We start from the raw sequence: 17915 nt of genomic DNA, 5'->3' as shown, positions 1-17915 counted from the left end.
TTTGTTCTTGTGGAGGCTTGGGTACATGTTCTCCAAAAATTTTATTAAATATTGTAATTAAATTTTCAAATTTCTAAAATATGCAATTTAACAAGGCAAAATTAAAAATTATAAATAAGGTGAAAATACATCAGTGTATCTTCTGCTGCAGAAAAAAGAAAACGAAGGCATCTCCAGTAAATGAAAAGTGCACCATTTATTACTTTCCTTGTCATTCTGAGCATATCCAACATCTGTAATGCCCTGTTCCCTTAGGCTTATTTAAATAAACAATGATTTCATTTTACCCTATTTCATCAATTTGTATGGCCAGGAACTCAAAGTTGGTCTTGTCTTGGTCATCCAGTTTTTGACTATATGCATAAACATCTGACACATTGCTCCATCTATTTTTGTTCAGTTTTATTAACTTTTTCAGTGCTCATTGCCAAATGCACTGCATTTAGTTCCCTGTAACAAACATCAAGAGCTTTCTGATATTTCCATGGCAGCAAATTTGGCAGAATTTTCATCAGTAACAACACTCAAAGGGTCAGTAGTCGAGTGCTGAACAGCACCTGTTGCATTGCTTTCAGTCTCTCCTTGTTGCCTTCCACCCTGGTGACTTATTTCACTGCTACCTTTGGTGCTGGCCTTGTCAATTCTCCTGTCACTACCTGTGGGTTTCACTTTTGTATCAACTATTAGATCACTATTGTTCTCTGTTTTTCCTGCTGAGAAATTGAATGTAAAGTTTTGCCCACTGGGCATCATTCTGTAGTAATTAACACTTGCATTTGAATCAACTGCCGTAACAACAGGCTCCCTCCCATTTTCCGTTATTACACCACCCACAGCCGATTTCTCTGATGAATCTCCTTTGTCAGAGTTCAACTGAAAACTGAACGTAAATCCAGATCCTGTATTGGACATTATAGAGCCACAAGATGTGTTGGAGTTCTGTGAATCATTTGTCTGGCCTTGACTAGTGACATGCTGAGACTTTCTGAGGAAAGTACTTGACTTCTGGGAGTGTTTCTGGGGTGCGGGTTTGAGGCAGATTTTCTTGGCACCTGTGCAAATAATAATTTATTATCCATGAATCATTAAAAACAGCATACCATTTTTACTTATCAGTAATTTCAAACATTAAGATGTTGCACCACAAACTTAAACATTTCACGAAAATCTCTTGTACTGTATGTCAAAACACTGCTGCTCTATCAGCACTTTGTTGTTATATGAACCCCTAACCATCTCTCTCTCTTTCTCACGCACACAAACACACACTCTTACATAAAAGCTGTAACTAGGCGAGTTTAAAAAATGTTCTGATTTCTTCATTCCAGTAGCAGTATCACAGAGCATATGTTTGGTAGGAATAAGATGCTACCAGTACCCTGAAGATGGGGAGGGGTGGGGATGTGGGCTGGGGGTAGGGCTAAAGTATTATAAATAGACCTACTTGCAGCAAATCGCTTCTCTTCTTCTTGCATTTTCTTTCTATAATCGCCAAATGTCATGCGCATCATTTGCCGTTTCTTCACAAGTGGTGCCTTAGGGTTCTTAAGAGTCTTGAGGATTTTCAGCGAGTCTTGCACTGGAAAAATATATTAAAATATTTGTGCATATTTGTGTGTAAATTGTGTGTGTGTGTGTGTGTGTGTGTGTGTGTGTGTGTGTAAATAAATGACAAGCAGTAGATATAAAATGACTAATTTATCACCAAATCAGAGCCAAGTTTGCAAAAATAAAAAAAATAAAATATAAAATGGTCTTCTGAATTTTTTCTATTGGCATGAAAAGTTTCTTTTATCCTTTCCTGGAACACTCAAAATAAATTGTAATTGAAGTTCAATGCCAGCCCATCTTTGGTACTAATTCAAAGCAGACGTAAATGACTACGTACCTTGTTTAGAATCTGCTTTCTGTGATGCCAGCCCAGCTTCAAGCTGCTGAATACACCACACCAGCTCTCTTTCCAGACTTTCCTAAAATGGCAAACATTTTCTTTTTTCATATGAAACTGAATCAAAACTGGGGATGTTGACATGCAATGTCTGAGAATGATTTTATGTGCATATCAAGCTTTCTCTATCTTCTCCTCTTGAAAATTTGTTTGGCTACTTAAAGCATTCTAAAACCAATATTGAAGGTCATTAAACATGTATGGACACCTGACATCCCCAGCTGGATTTACTATGCAGTCAACACAAAAGGTTTGGAGCTTAATACATCGGAATGGTAGTGATACAATGTTAGACAACTGTAAATGCTAGTTAGATATATTTCAACTACATAAGCAGCAGTTAGGGTTGTACACAAAAAAACACCCCTTGTGCATTCGAGAAAGATTCATGAATTGATCCATAAAGAATTAATTGGCATAAACTGTTCAGGCAAATTAACCTGTATATCCATAACACCAAGCTGTTAGTATGCAGTAGAATCAATATGTTGAACAGAATAATTATTCCTGAACTTGGTTTTAATTATGTTATACCTCAGGGGAGAGTCCATTATCTGGTGTGTCAGGGTTTGTATTTGAACCAGTATCTCCACCAGCATCTGACTGAAGTAAAAAGTCCAAATAACAATTATATTAGTTAATATTATATATAAAAGTTAAAAACCTCTTTCAAAACTTTTAATTTAAAAATATGATCTCTTTTAGATCCTTTAAGACACTGTATAGTTTACTAAAATGTGCTCAATGTAATTATCAGGACCAACGATTGAGACTTATAAACGTGGGATGGTTGTCCTTATTTAAAATCTGAGCATCGTGTGAACTTATCAAAATAATGAGATTGAATGAAACTGCATGATTAGCACGACTACTGTACATTTGTATGTCAATAGATCAACGGAGACACAGACATTCTTGAAACATAAGGCACACAGAGAACTGTGTATTTACAAAAATGGGTCAAATGTGCATTTTCATCTTACTGATCCTTCATTTTTTCGTTTCTGTCTAGGGGGTCGTTTCTTGTTGCCACTTTTCGGTCTCGGCGGCTTGCCACGATCTGCCATGCTGAGTTTACTTCTCGTGTCCTAGATTTTTTGTATCACGTGACACCAGAAATTTAACCAAAATTTACGGTTATTTAGGTGAACAAATTGTACTATTCCAATTTAAAACTATGAATATGTTATATAGATACCATCAGGAAAAAGTTATCGCAATACGTAGCGATTTTAGGTATCAGCACCACATCAAGGAAATCAAGTAAACGAGACTATGAACGAGATTTCGTCTGCAAATTGTAAACATGGCGGAGAGTGGGGGCTTGGCCAGAGTTTTGGGGAAAGCAGGGTTTGACCCTAAACCATGTAAGTGAGATGGAATTGATATGGTTCCCTTGGCGTGTTTGTGTGTCCTGAGAGTTATGTATGAAAGCATTTTATGCTCTGGTTCATGCTATTTGTGATTTGAATATGTCTAAGCCACTGACACATCGATTGACTGCATGACAAGCTTCAACATTATACCTGTACACATCATGCATTTTAACCTATTCTTTTAAATGTTTTTTTTTATTTTAAGCTGATTCTCCCTCGCTTTCTTAGCTGTTATTGAACTTTAATATTTCAGTTGTTAATAGCATTTCCCAGGGAGGCGAGGAAGACCTGCAGAATAACAGAAGAAAAATACAATCCTTAGCAGAAGATACCGCCCAGGCCTTGAAGAAGAATGTTTACAGGAACTATTCACAGTTTATTGAGACTGCCAAGGAGGTGTCCAGTATCCTTATATCAACAATACAATAAGATTAAAAGAGGGATGAGAATTTACTGATTAACTTGGCCCTCTGGACCCCTTTGCCATATTTTCTGACATTTTCACTAAATGGCAGTCTCATCGCTGTTTAGATCAGGTTATCCATTTAAATACATGTAAATCTTATATTAACAAGATAAGAGAATAGGTAATTCATTTATTCCTTTTCTTTTGGCCTTGATCTTTTTTGTAAAGCACTTATACATGTAAAATTGAACAGCTATAAGATTTCCTGTCTTCAAAATGTGTGTTCCTTCACTGTGATTTTTAGTCCTTGAAGGAGAGATGTACCAGCTGAGTCACATGTTGTTGGAACAGAAAGCTATCATGGGGGCTATGTTGGAAACTTCTCTCACAAGTGACAAAAGTAGGTGGTTACTACTCACACATAAACATATTTTTACGTCTCATTTATGGACTAGATGCTATTTAATTGTACTGAGCTTTTAATTATTGTCATAATATTAACTGTTGATTTTCTTTTGAAAATCTTTATGTCATAGATTTCTGTTATTAAATACTAAATGATGATCATTATGGGAATATTAATTACTTGGAATTTTTAAAAGAATTTGATTAAATGATGAGCAAATGTATAATTTCTATTTGGCAGACTCGACTTCCAAAATTTTTTGGGAAAAAGGGCTTCAAAATTTGCAATAACAAAAGAGATGAGTCAAATGTTTCATGTTATTTATTTTTGAAATTATTTAAGACACATAGCAACTAATCATGGACTTTTTACCTCCATAGTTGAACTTCCTAAGGAGAAAGTAAAAGAGGAAACCCCAGAAGAAGACACAAGGAGAAACCTAGCTTTCCTTTTGGAGAAAGTGGAGGGATGTTCCGTAAGTGGTGAAAAATAAAATTGCTGAATAATGAGACCCTCAGCAATTTTGAAGCTGCTTTAGAAATGTCACAAAGATTAAAGCCTCATGTTAAGATCACAGGTTTTTGCCCTTGGCTTTTGTCTGTTAAATGTTTACAGACTATTAAACAAGGTATTACAAGAAAAAATTAAAAGTTCTCAGTTCTAGTTAATATTAAAACAAACTGTCAAACTGAAATTTAAAATCAAAGAGGTACACAGTTTCCCATTCTAGGTAACAGTTGCCATTATCATGATTAAAATTTGTAATTGCAGAATATCACTGCAGTTCAATACCCCCCCCCCCCCAAAAAAAAAAAAAAAAAAGGGCAAATGAAGAATGCATATTAAACAAATGAATATTGGTCTTTATTAAATTACTGTTGATCTAAAGCACGCTAGAAACAACTAACAATTGAAAATTATCTTATAATGGACAGAGTATCACAGAGGTGCCTGGGCGCCACCTGATCCACAACGGAGACCTCGTAGAACTGGACCCAGAGAGTTACTCCGCTCTGAAGAAAGTCCACGCTTTCCTCCTGAATGACAGCTTGATGATTGCTGACTGGTTGCCCTCCAGGTGAGGCCTTCTCATCTAACACATTCTCACTGAACTCTTTATGTTACATAAACCAAGCAAAGAATTTCATCACTCAAAGTAACAGTTGTAATGGATTCTTCAAACAACTGCTTAAATCAGAGTAAAGAAGGGGGGGGGACTATCTATACTCCAAGTTAGTGGCTACTTTAGCACCTACAGCCTCATCCCCTGGTGTCTAAGCTTGTGAATATTAGATTTTTAACTGTTATCTGAAGAATCTGTTGTAATGGTCTTACTCAATGATGATGCCTATTACATATTGCAGTATGGGATTTCTATTGTGCCTTGGAATTGTTAGCAAATTGATAAACTTTGGAAACTTACAATTTTTGCCCATGCCTCATTTTCATTTTCTCCATCCAACAGTGATTTTCAGAATTATCTCAGTATCCCCCCCCCCCCCCCCTTGTGAGAGAGACTACAATTATAATTGTAAAAATATTTTCATTATCTTATACTTTTTCAGGAGGGGACCAGTTCGCTATAAGTTCCAGGTCCTATACGAGTTGGACAGTTTTGCTGTGGTCAATGTCCGTGATATGGGCTCAGTCAGAAATGCCTTCAAAATACTCATGTTTCCTGACAGCAAGCTTTACCAGTGTGACACTCCCAAGGCAAAGGTGGGTGTATTCCCCTGTCCACTAAATGTAGTTAAAAAGTAGGCTTATTTTGCATAGGGAAAGAAGTTTAGTAATTTTCCCTTTGACATAGCTGAGAACAGATGAGAAAATGTTTTGGCCCATTTCTAAAAACCTTGTTTTTATAGCTCTTGATTTCTAATTTTTACTGCTACCAGTGAAATTCACCAGTCTCTATCTCCATTATGAGAGTAAATGTGTGTGTGTGTGTGTGTGTGTGTGTGTGTGTGTGTGTGTGTGTGTGTGTGTGTGTGTGTGTGTGTGTGTGTGTGTGTGAGAGAGAGAGAGAGAGAGAGAGAGAGAGGGAGAGAGGAAAGGGCAATACATCATAGTCATATGTCATCGACTCACACATAATGGACTGTATGATCATAATGTATAATGGTCACTGTACTGGTCATAATAGAGATCATGGCCGGATGTCATAGAAGTATATGGTTATAATGTATAATGGTCACTGTACTGGTCATAATAGAGATCATGGCTGGATGTCATAGAAGAGACCAAGAAAAAGAAGATGGTGTCAGACACGCTGAAAAAGGAGGTGGCACAGGTGGCAGAGCGAACCAGCACGTTATCAGTGGATTCAGGGAATCGTAAGTAAAAAAAAAAAAATTAAAAAGTAATAAAAATAAGGCTATGGCTACACACATCTATATAAAGATAAGAAAGACAGTTCTGTCATTATGTCCAAACTTTCTCACCAAAATTGTTTACTTTGTAACCTGTGATCCCAGATAGCAAAGCAGATTATTCAAGGACTGCAAATCACCACTTTCATAGATAGTCTCTGATTATATGCTTTACTCTTCTTAATATATCAGCTTTGAAACCTTCGAAAAACTGATGCCGGGGATGTACAAACAACAACAGGTGCCTGTACGGATGAAGGTCATGAGATACTCCATAATTTGTGCAATGGTCGCATTCACATAACTTGATTATTATCCATTTCTGCATTGGTTTAGAAATGATTTGATTTGTTCACAGTTTTTATCCCCCACAGTAAATATTTTCTGCATTTTGAAAGTTAAGGTTTATATCATCAGTATTTATGCACACGGATGTTGTAAAAATATGCCAGTGATGGGCTTCTTCCTCCCTTTTGAAGACAAAAAAGAAAGTGATAGTGTTTTCTTCACACATTTTTCTGTTCTCAGCCATGCCCGTCAAAGTTGACTGCTTGACAACATGCTGTGTCACCAGGGCACTGAAATGCAATCCCTCCCCTTCTTCACTCACATACTAGTAAACACACACACACACTAATACACAAAACCATTTAACCGACTCAGAATGTGCTCAGCACTAACAATAACATAGTGCTTTGAGTGAACAGGACTAGTGTCAGCTATAAAAGATGTGCACCCAGGGGGAACTGAATTAAATTGCACTCTCACACTCTGTCTTCAAGGCCAACACAGAGGGCTGTTTGTAGTTCTTTCAAGATGCGCTATTTTATGATGTCATTGCTGCTGTTCGTAGCATTTTCCTGCAGTTCTGTATTAGCCCAGAGGCCTAACATTCAACAGCCACCCCCATCTTGCAGTTGTCAAAAGAGTTTTTCAAGCAATGGCACTAAAGTGAGCTACACGTTTGAATTCCCTGCAAGCGCTGGAGTCAGTGGGGATGCACACACTGCCGCCTTGGTGTCCGAGCTTCAGCAGAAAGTTCGGGATCAGAGTAGCCTGCTGGAATCCCAGAGCGTGCTGATTATGCAACAGAAACAGACGTTCAGCCAGCGGTTGAACCAGCAAAAAGTGCAGATTGAAAACCTTGTTGCAAAGGTTCAGCAAACAGAGTTGAAAATGCAGCAGTTGGAGTCAGCTAATCCCCAAGTGCCTGATGACTGTGGAGATTTACTGGTGTCAGGAAAGACACCCATTTCTGACTCCCAGATTACTGTTTCCTCTGTATCTGGTAACAATGCAAAGTATGCCAGCACTCGTTCTAGAATATACTACGTGACAACTGATTCACTGTATGGTGGGTGGTGTGCCCACAGCAATGACATGACTCAGTGGCTGCAGTATGATTTTGGGAGATTTAGAAAAGTGACTGCCATACTGACAAAGGGGACAAACATGAAGTACTACTTTGTTATGAACTTCCAGCTACATTATGGAAATAACACGTTGTTGATGAAACCATACACAAATTCAAAAGGGCAGATTGAGGTTTGTGTTGAATACATTTTTGTGTGTCTAGTTTTGTGCGTTAATGATTTGTTTGTTTTTTTTTTTTTTAGTGTTTGTTCAGATCTGATTCATTTTGTTCTTTCATTCATTTTCATTTTTCATTAGTCAAAGTTGTTGTTTATTTGATAAGAGGTACATGTTGTACTTGACATTTGGAAAAGCACATTATAGAATTAGCTTTGAATTTGTTTGTACAGTTTTTTTGTGAATTTTAAAAAGTGTAAAAATGATTTTGTCAAGATTTGAATAAGATTATACATTTATGTTTTCTTCATGTTTAGTAATGATAATATTGTTGTTTATTTAGAAGAATATGTTTTTATATATTAGTGCAACTGTAAATTAAATAGCCTAACCTTAATTCTTATACATATTTTCCAGACCTTCCAAGGAAATGTTGACTTGGACACGGTCAAAGAGAACATTCTGACCCCTCCAATATATACTCGGTATCTGCGAATCAACCCAACATCCTGGCAAGGTCACATTTGTATGAGGGCTGATGTTCGTGGATGTTAGATTTGGGCTTTATGATTTAACATTCTGCTACCTGCTAGAGTTGTATTATGCCAGTTGAATGTTGAGCACTTTTTTCATGGAATGAACTTTTTTTTAAAGCACAAATTTATTGAACAGATGGTCATTTGGTAAATAAATAAAAAAAATTTTGTTGAAATAATTAAACAGAATTAAAATTTGTAATGTTTAAACTTAAAAGTAAATTAAATGCTTTGACATTAAGTGAGATCATGAAATGTGTTATATGAAAGCTTGAACTGATAATTGATAGGTTAATTTTGAGTAAATGAAATGATAGATATGATTATCAAGTGAGATATTGATATTCTGATGTGGCCATTTGCTTAAGGGGTCAAGTGAGGGAAATTACAGATAAGTTTTATATTTGTCAGTATATATCAGATATGTATAGGAGCTACATACAAGTTCATTTTCCCCTTGTCTCTGACAGTGGCAAGAAATGTGACCATCAATTAATACATGAAATATAAATGATGGTAATGATGGATAATGATTTTATAGCTAGGATTGAACTTCTTTTGATACCTTTGTCCAATGTTTAAGAATAAATTTTGTAATGGTCATAAAATTATTTTTATTAAAAAGAATATCCAATCATATTGATCGATTGTTTCTTTTTCTTCTTTTATTCCTCTCCCCTTTTATTAGATTTTCATGCTTTCTTCCCCTTAGCCTCCATTCTTTCTTTCTTCCTTTTTTCCTTTCTAGTATATACAAGCTAGAAGTAAGTTGTTAAAATGATTTTGTCACATTCACTCTAGTTTTTCAACACAGTCACTCCTTGAAATACTTTTACATGTACTTCATAAAATATTGTATTTTAATTGGAGGGGAATCCTAACAGGCACTGACATAACAACAGTTTTTCAGTGGGGTTATTTACAGTCAATAAAGACATTCTGATTAAGATAAAATGATTATCTTATCCAGGTGCATCTCTAAAATGGATCTGGCATTCAGGCCCAGGCAATACAGTCGGGCCCAACCAGGCAACCATGTTTAACTTACATAGTGAAGCACAACTAACACAATCAGCCACCAGCACCAATCTCCCACCACAAGCACTAACAGGCACAACCAACACAATCAAGCACAACTAATGCAATCAGTCACAGCAGACACAATCTGGCACAACCAACACAAGCAGACAACAAGCACAACTAACACAATCTGTTGTGTACCTCACCACAAAACTCTAGCTTTCTTAAAACGTACACTTTCAGCATTTAATGAAGATGATGATGAGCCAGATGAGTCGTTAACCATTCCGTCTGAGGTGGACCTGTTATTAAAAGAAGAATGGGTCCAAGACCTACCCGAGGACCTGGATGTGTGCATAGCACAGAGAGACTTTGAAGGAGCCGTGGAGTTGATAGATAGAGGTATATGAGTGTCTGTGTTTGCATGTGTGAGTGTGTTAGTTCGTTGAGATGCATGGTTTATACTCAGTCAGAGGCATTTGCAGGTATACTCACCTGTATGGTTAATATTATAACTTTTCATGATGTGCACAATGTTATGTGAAATTGAATAGTATTCCTATGTATTACAGTTTGATTAATGATAAAGATAATGGCTTTGTAACTAGCTTTTTACTCACTTTGTTTTCAGTCAATGAACATTTACAGAAGATTCCAAATTCAGCCTCTGTCAAGGAGTACAGGTGAGAAATTTAAAATATTAAAAAAAAGATAGTTAAAGATGCATACAAAGTCAATTTTTTGTCACAAAAAACGACCAAATGCCAGCATATAGTTTCAAGTAGTATAACTAAGAGAATTACCAAAAGGCATTGTTTAATTTTACCCGAAAATGATGTTTGAACAGATTTTTCTGCTAGCATGCTATGCTGTATGTCAATGGGGAAGCAAAGTAGGTCACGAAAGTAGGTTAAATTTCTGACCAGAAATTTAAAGAAAGGAGCAGTCTAAAGCTCTTTTATGGCTGATCGAGTGATCTATTCAGTTTATCCCTTGGCATGTCCAATTTATTTGAGTCATATAAGAAACTAGTAGAAGTGGTTTACATGTGTTACTGGGAATCCATGCTCCACCGATGCTCGGTTCGTATGTACCTTTAACAATTGATTAAGTCATTTTTGGCATTTGCTCACATTATTATAACTCAACTTAATGGGTATGTTTTTTAAATGTCATAGACATTATTCTTTCCTTTTACATTTACATAATAAATTTAGTACTATTACAGTATATTTTGATGATGAAAATTTAAATATTTCAGCTCTTTATTCAAAAACAGTTTTTTGTGTTTTTTGATGCACTTTTACTATGAAAAAGAAATGCCTTTTTCTTATAGTTTTTCACCTTGCTTTTGTCATAGAGTACGTATTGACCACAGAGTAAAACAACTCACAGAGGTGCTGATGCATGAGCTACAGGTATCTCCAGAGAGATCTTTAAGAGGAGGACCACGTGCTGCACGTCGCGCAGTCACACACCTCGTCAAACTGGGTAAATCAGCACAGGTAAGTACCTGTAACCATGATAATGCTCCCTGTGTCAGACCAGGTGTTATCTTAAACAGGTGTCTGTGCCATATATCCTGACATTGTAAACCCTGTCAGACTCTTATCCTTCTTGACTATGCTATTGAGTTTAAATTGTAATGAATTCGAGGGTCCATAAAAGTCATAAATGTTCAAAATGTGTTGTTTTCTATTAACAGTATACAGAATAGAGCCAAAATGCTTTTTCCCCTTTTTGGTTTGAAGTGTTGATTTTTTTTCTATGTTGTTGCGATTTTTTTTCTGTATTCTTTTGAAATTTTTCAAAGAATGATACCATTACTCTGGCTTACTTGGGTATCTCTTGATCTTTCCTTTAATAGCATGCTTGGCAGTTGTTTCATTTTAAAACAGTTCAAATTTTACAATTAAAACTTACATTAAAAAAAAATCTTTCAAATTGTGTTTTGTTTCTAAAAATAAAACATTTCTGTTGTGGTACCCGTCAAGTGTAAGAACATCAGTGTTAAATCATTTCTCTTTTTTATCATTAGGCTTGTGATTTATTCCTCAAAAACAGAAGTGCCATCATTAAATTCAACCTGAAGCAGCTGAAGTTTGAAGGGGCCACTACCATCTACATACGTACATTGTGCAATGTGTTCTTTAACACCCTGAAAGAAACTGGGAAGGAATTCATGAAGGCATTTCCAGAGCATTATGCTTGCTTCTCAGGTACATTTATTACCATGATATCAGAATTGGTTTATGTGTACTTGGTTTTTGTCAAAACTTATTTAAGGAATTAATCAAAGCATTTTGAGAGCCTAATGCATGCTTTTTGGGTAGAAATAAGATGAAAAATTATCAGCAATATGATCTTTAAATTTCCTTTATCAGATATGTATGTCACATTTACATATAGGTATAACAGTTACTGTATTAGCATTGTGTCATTTATTCTCATTCTGTTGATTCTTTGGCCAACTTTGTAAGTTATAATGTATCAAATATTTTAAGTCTGTAAGATGTTTTCTCATAATCTCTCTTTTTCCATCTCTCATCCCGTGTATTCTGGTGCTGTAAAGAGCTACAGTCGTTTATGAGTTAAATAATAAATTCTTTTGTCTCTCTCAGCCTTTGTAGTCTGGGTCAGTGAAGAGTTGCAGTCATTTGTGAGTTTATTTGGACGCCAGGTGTTTGCCAGTCAAATGAGTCTCACCACTATAGCAGACTGTGTGAAGTTAGTCAGGGAACACTGCAATCAGGTACAGTACTTATACTGTTCCACCAGTGTGTGTTATATATTTATATATGTGTGTATTTGCCAGTCAAATGAGTCTCACCACTATAGCAGACTGTGTGAAGTTAGTCAGGGAACACTGCAATCAGGTACTTATACTATACTGTTCCACCAGTGTATGTTATATATTTATATTTGTGTGTATATGCCGGATTCCCTGATAGTCTCCCTGCCTCCACACACGCCATTAAACAGATAAAATCTCGGCCCCGAGGTTTAATTGCTAGGCACCTGCAGTGACGGCACGTATGGAGGCAGGGAGACCATTGGGGAATTGGCAACTTTGATTTGGCCATATTTAGTCAGTGACTTCTCAGTTAGTCCACGGATCGTCTGTTCTGAATGCGCTCTGTTTTATGTTCCAGCTGAGTGATATAGGACTAGAGTTGACCTTTAACCTCAACACCATGCTGCTACCAGACGTGGAGAAGACGGTGGCAGACAACAGAGACCAGCTGATAGAGGCTACCAAGCTCAGAGCTGCTGTATGTGCCTTTTTTACTGTATATCATCTTTTAATTCGAACAAGATGGAGTTGGTAGATTTATTTTGTTAGTGAAACTTAAGAGAGAGAGAGAGAGAGAGAGAGAGCCTTCATAATCTCTATTAATTTCAAACTCTTTTCAGTCTCTTTTAAGACATGAAATATTTCAGTTTCGTAGAATGTATGCTACTGACAAACATTTAACTTTACAATATATATGATCTTAGAAGTAAAAATGTATGGTCATATCTCTCAGGACGACCTGTGGCGCCCCATCAACCTCCATGATGAAGATGCTGTTGATAAGTTTGTCAGCGAGTTAGAAGATCTGGGTATAGCACACATGGACAAGTACATCTACAGTAGGTTCAGGAGAGAATTCAAGATAAGAATTATCCTCTCCCCCTCCCCCCCCCCCCCCCCCCCCCACACACACACACACACACACACACTATTATAAAATTAAGATATATATAAGTAAGTAGATGTATGCTTTTTTAATTGAGAGAGATATTTAGTTATTTCCCTTGTGAAAGGAATCAAAATAGATAATTTATTGATTTCTTGATTATGTGCTTTATCTCTTACTTGACCAAAAAAATTTAAACTTTACACTCATTATATTTTACCGAGTACTGATGTATTAAATAAATGATTACTTGTTTGAGTTGCAGCACCTGCTATTAAAAACTAATAAGGGTACAAAAATTTTTTTTCTTTGTAGATGGCTGTCTCATAGCACTCACCACCAACACAGTGCAGTTCACTAGATCGTACCTCTCATTTCTTGATGATCTCCTGAAACTGTACATCCCAGAGCTTCACCACCTGGTGGTCACCTCACTGGTGGCCATCTTTAAAAGCCAGTGCAAGCACATGGAGACTTCGCTGAACTCGCATAAATTCCTGCGTGAGGTAAGGGGGTGTGGTTGTTGATAGCATTTTTTGGTCATAGACCCCATTTCTGTAAGTATATTGATCTAGCAAGATGGATTTATCTCCGAGGGGATTTTTGCTAAATTGCATTCAGCTTAAGTGGCTTAGATGTCTGGCATGCCTACTGTGGCTGCTAAATGATAGTTAATTACCCCCCTAACAGCTTCAGTATTCCTGCCAGACAGCAGAGCCACTTAAGCTGAATATAATTTAGAGAGAAATCCTTTGGGGATGGATAGATCGTGCTAGATTGATCTAGGTATAGAAATGGGGTCTTATGACTGTTTTTGAGCCCAAAGCTGAGTATTTTGCAAAGAGTGTGTTGCAGGTACAGAGGATTACAGTTTCTTCTACAAATGGCCTTGTAGGCTTTTGTTTTGAAAATTGTTACATTAAGATACACTCTAAAGCCCCATTCTCATTGACACCATGGGTCTGTGTGGATCAACCCAGCTCTGGGGAGACTCTCGTTGATTGCATTCAGCTTAACTGAATAGCAAACTTCCTTGGCATTAAGTAGAATACAGAAAAACTGGTGATTATATATGTCAGGTATGTTGGAAATAATAGGAGGCGTGTTAGAATGTTAAGCTGATTGCATTAAGCTTGAGTCCCTTCAGAGTTGGGTCAAACCATGTAAACAGATTGTGTCTAGCTGATAAGGGGTCTTAGTCAGCCATTATTAATGATAATAAGCAGTGACGATTAGTTTTATTGTTTAAACCTGCTTCGTTATGTCAAATGTTCAATTTTGATCACAGGAAATTTAGCTAAGTTTAGTATTTGGCTTGAAATAAATAAAATGGTCCTTTTTATTGGGGGGGGGGGGTATTCTTGAATGAGATTTGATGAACATTTCAATTTTGTTTAAAATGTCAATCATGCCATTTCAGTTGTTTGAATGGACCTTCTGCATCCAATCTAAAACATTTTACTGTATTTTATGTTATATTTTCTACTAACTTATTTGTGTACTGATTCTCTACTAACTTATGTGTGCATGATTCTATACTAACTTTTGTGTGTCCAAGTCTCTTTTTATTGTAATGTAGTCCCGTTTTCTTGAATATACTACTTGTCAGATGAGCCTGACACCCCATTTCCATAGATTAGATCGACCTACTTTAGATCGACCTAACTCCCTGGGGGTTCACGCTAAATAGCTGTCAGCCAGGCGGACACGAGAGTTAATTACCCCTTACGGCTTGTAGTAGACAGGGACGGACACTTAAGGGGGATTATCTGACAGTAATCTAGTGAGACCCCCCGTGGTGATAGATCGATTTAAAGTTGTGGGAATAGACCCTTAGTGATACGTTGTATTTTAGTTAGTGCTTATATTTCCTTTTGGGCTTTCCATTTGTGAAAATAAGAACATCATGTAGATATCTTTGAAAAGATTATTAAAAATCTTCTACTGCAGATTCTTTGCATCTAGGTACAGTAAAAGAGTTTTTCTATTTTATTATTTTATGGTTAAGACTTTGAGACATAAAGTTGGGTGAAATATAGAAAACTTAATGTATGATTGTTATAATTTGTTCTCTAGATTTAAGTTTCAAAAGAAAGTTAGGTCAAAGACAATGCACCTTTTTGTCACCTAAAGCTTCTTTCACTCACCTAACATTCCATCTGTCTACACTAACCCTCTCTCTCCCATGTTCCAGCATGATTCTCTGTTTCTGAGCACATTGGGTTTTCTCAATGAGGCCCTAGTGCCACTGGTGGAGGAAAGGGTTAAAGGTCACACTCAGCAGGATTGCACAGAGTTTGACGCTGTGCATCAGGAACTGAATAATATTGAAAGAAAGTTAGTTTTTATTTTACAGCTTCTTTCTTGGGTGATCAATTCTTATTTGTAGCTGTGAAACAAAGACTTCTAATTATTTAACAGTTTCTTTCTTGGGTGATCCATTCTGATTAGTTGCTGTGAAATAAATTTAATTATTACATTTTATTTAATGGCTTCTTATAGGCTGGCATTTGGATCTCCTTGATGATAAAAAGTTGATTTTCGTTTTATAGCTTCTTCATTTGGTGATGGGACCTGCTTTAGACAAGTCATTTTTTTATACTGCTGCCTCAGATTGGTTTTATTTGATTTACCAAATTTTTGCAACACACTAACGGACAAATGATTGTAATTTTATATTGTAATATTTACAGATTATAAAAGGTTTCCAGTGAATGATTTAGTGTAACTTACTATATTTTAATACTTTCCTTAGTTTTAACATCATCTTGATTAAGGTAAAGATATGGCTACATGAAAGTAAACTAAGTAAACTGATTAATAAGCAGTTCTGTGGTACATGTATTTGGCAGTCTTTTACAGAGAATAACCAAGATGTGAAAATTGAATTATTATTATTATTGTTATTATAAATCTTCAGCCAATTTGTTGAGAGGTTTTAGCCAATTGGATTGTAATTGCTTCTTCATATTGTCTGTAGCAGCAGTTTTGAAAAGCTAGCAAAACCCTTTAATTTAAATAATTAACTTTAGTTTAAACTAATGAACATTTTTTTTTTTTGCCTCACCCTGCTGCTCTTTGTTTATATTTTTATATCAAATTGAAAAATTATAATTTTTTATACCGTCAGTGATATTAATTGATGACTGTTCCCCAAGCACCAGAATTTATTGATTTTGTTTATAATTTCTGATGAAGGAATAATATAGTATCATAATTTTGGAATTTCAGCGAAAAGTTTCACAATTTATATTTTATTCGGATTCTTAATTGTATCATAAACTGAACTGTGTGATTGAATGTTTATTCCTTAAATGTGTTTTCTTGTTGCAAAGCTGCTTGCTTCTCTAGGTATTTTCCAAGCAATTTTTTAATTTCTTAACTATCTACTTTCTAGTAAAACTATTGTGCTTGGTGTAATATATTGTGTCGTTTCTTTGTCCATTTTTACAAAGATCATATTTAGTTCGTTACGTCATGTTTTAACAAGCCTGTCTCACAGTGAAATGTATATGTCATTGAAACATCTAACACCATGTCATTATCATATCAGAATTAATGTCAGTGTTTGTAATTTCACCTTACAACCACCACTGACTGTTTTTGTGCCTATTTAAGTTCAAGGCTTTTCCAATGTTTAACGCATAATGAATGGAGTTATATATAAAACTGTGCTATGTGTTATGCTGACAGACCTGTAACAATACCGTGTTCCATTCCAGCATGATTTCATCGTAAAGAATGCCAAGTTTCTGGCCAAGTCGGTACTTCCTGTTGCGGAGAAAATGTTCAAGGAAAAACTGGGGCATACACCAAAGGATATTATCAACCTGAATAAGGAATATAAAAAACTGAAGAGGATTTGGGAGACAAGTGGTGCTTTGGTCTGAATAAACCTACAGGAACTGCTTTTCAGTCAAGAAAAAAATTGTTCAGGATTTATCTGGAAATACGGTTCTCTGGATGTTGTAGTTTTTTTTTAGCCCATGTCCACCACAGTGACAATAGAACTACATTTTCCTGATTTTTTAAAGGCTCAGTTTACTCTCTGTTTTTGATGATGCTTTTTATCTGGATTATGGACATGGGTAGATCAATTGACCTGGCTCCTGAAAGAGAGACTTCGTGTAATAAATATTTAAGTTCACGATTTATCACAAAGGACAGAGAAAAACATGAATTTTCAGAAGAGGAGGAATTGGCAGTTTTGTTTGCCAAGCGTTTTGAAAGGTGCTGACTAAATAATGAAATACTGACTTGAAAGGGAGACTTATTCATCTATTTCCGCCAGTCAGTTATTTACTTCATAAAACTTGATTTCTAAGATTACTTTCATTACTCACTATTTGTGACCTATGTGTAATATTTGTATAAATACATTCTGTTGTTTACCTATGTACATACGTAGTTGTCTTGTTTGTCAGGCAATTCTTTGAATTTTATTTTTGTTTATTCGTGCTGATTTTTTTGTCAGTGCAGTGAACTGTGGTTGATAGTGAATTAAAATTTATCACCAAAAAGTTTGAATACCCTAACTGGTAGGCAGAACAGTAAATTCTTTTTCTTTTCTGTCCATTTTATTTTATATATATAATTTAAAACAAATGAATAATCCAACTTGTTCAAGAAATACATGTAGTACAA

The 17915-nt window shown here is 35.9% G+C and overlaps 3 protein-coding genes across 4 annotated transcripts; 2 read left to right on the top strand and 1 right to left on the bottom strand.

Moving 5' to 3' along the window:
* Positions 1-172: 172 nt before the first annotated feature.
* Positions 173-3121, bottom strand: LOC106158992 (uncharacterized). Its single transcript, XM_013535141.3, has 5 exons — positions 2932-3121; positions 2483-2551; positions 1889-1970; positions 1445-1579; positions 173-1052 (listed from the first exon to the last, which is right to left on the bottom strand). Exons 1-5 carry the CDS (start codon positions 3013-3015, stop codon positions 463-465), a joined length of 960 nt encoding a protein of 319 aa, XP_013390595.2. The 5' UTR covers positions 3016-3121; the 3' UTR covers positions 173-462.
* A 44-nt stretch (positions 3122-3165) lies between these two features.
* LOC106159036 (exocyst complex component 8) lies at positions 3166-17670 on the top strand. 2 transcript variants are annotated; one of them, XM_086994979.1, is made up of 17 exons: positions 3166-3315; positions 3578-3727; positions 4035-4130; positions 4517-4611; positions 5072-5214; positions 5702-5855; positions 6349-6469; positions 9835-9993; positions 10223-10274; positions 10952-11096; positions 11630-11810; positions 12213-12343; positions 12744-12863; positions 13119-13224; positions 13587-13777; positions 15466-15608; positions 16994-17670. In XM_086994979.1, the coding sequence occupies exons 1-17, from the start codon at positions 3255-3257 to the stop codon at positions 17007-17009; spliced, it is 2064 nt and encodes a 687-aa protein (XP_086851105.1). In that variant the 5' UTR covers positions 3166-3254; the 3' UTR covers positions 17010-17670. The 2 variants fall into 2 exon arrangements, with proteins under 2 accessions (XP_086851105.1, XP_086851104.1); XM_086994978.1 differs by lacking the exon at positions 15466-15608.
* LOC106172131 (lactadherin-like) lies at positions 7024-9224 on the top strand. The gene is made up of 2 exons (XM_013552771.3): positions 7024-8050; positions 8453-9224. The coding sequence occupies exons 1-2, from the start codon at positions 7322-7324 to the stop codon at positions 8588-8590; spliced, it is 867 nt and encodes a 288-aa protein (XP_013408225.2). The 5' UTR covers positions 7024-7321; the 3' UTR covers positions 8591-9224.
* Positions 17671-17915: the final 245 nt, after the last annotated feature.

Source organism: Lingula anatina, chromosome 9 (assembly GCF_051362555.1).
Source record: "Lingula anatina isolate TDL-2025a chromosome 9, LinAna3.0, whole genome shotgun sequence".
Taxonomy (NCBI): domain Eukaryota; kingdom Metazoa; phylum Brachiopoda; class Lingulata; order Lingulida; family Lingulidae; genus Lingula; species Lingula anatina.
This window is presented reverse-complemented; position numbering and strand designations above follow the sequence as displayed.

Bases quoted from the DNA above. Each gene is read 5' to 3' on its own strand.
- LOC106158992 (XM_013535141.3), bottom strand. From the start codon at position 3,015: ATGGCAGATCGTGGCAAGCCGCCGAGACCGAAAAGTGGCAACAAGAAA. The intron at 2,552-2,931 runs GTAAGATGAAAA...TTTTTACTTCAG, and splicing joins AACGAAAAAATGAAGGATCA to TCAGATGCTGGTGGAGATAC. The intron at 1,971-2,482 runs GTATAACATAAT...TTGCCATTTTAG, and splicing joins ATAATGGACTCTCCCCTGAG to GAAAGTCTGGAAAGAGAGCT.
- LOC106159036 (XM_086994978.1), top strand. From the start codon at position 3,255: ATGGCGGAGAGTGGGGGCTTGGCCAGAGTTTTGGGGAAAGCAGGGTTT. The intron at 9,994-10,222 runs GTATATGAGTGT...CTTTGTTTTCAG, and splicing joins CGTGGAGTTGATAGATAGAG to TCAATGAACATTTACAGAAG. The intron at 13,778-16,993 runs GTAAGGGGGTGT...GTTCCATTCCAG, and splicing joins CGCATAAATTCCTGCGTGAG to CATGATTTCATCGTAAAGAA.
- LOC106172131 (XM_013552771.3), top strand. From the start codon at position 7,322: ATGCGCTATTTTATGATGTCATTGCTGCTGTTCGTAGCATTTTCCTGC. The intron at 8,051-8,452 runs GTTTGTGTTGAA...CATATTTTCCAG, and splicing joins ATTCAAAAGGGCAGATTGAG to ACCTTCCAAGGAAATGTTGA.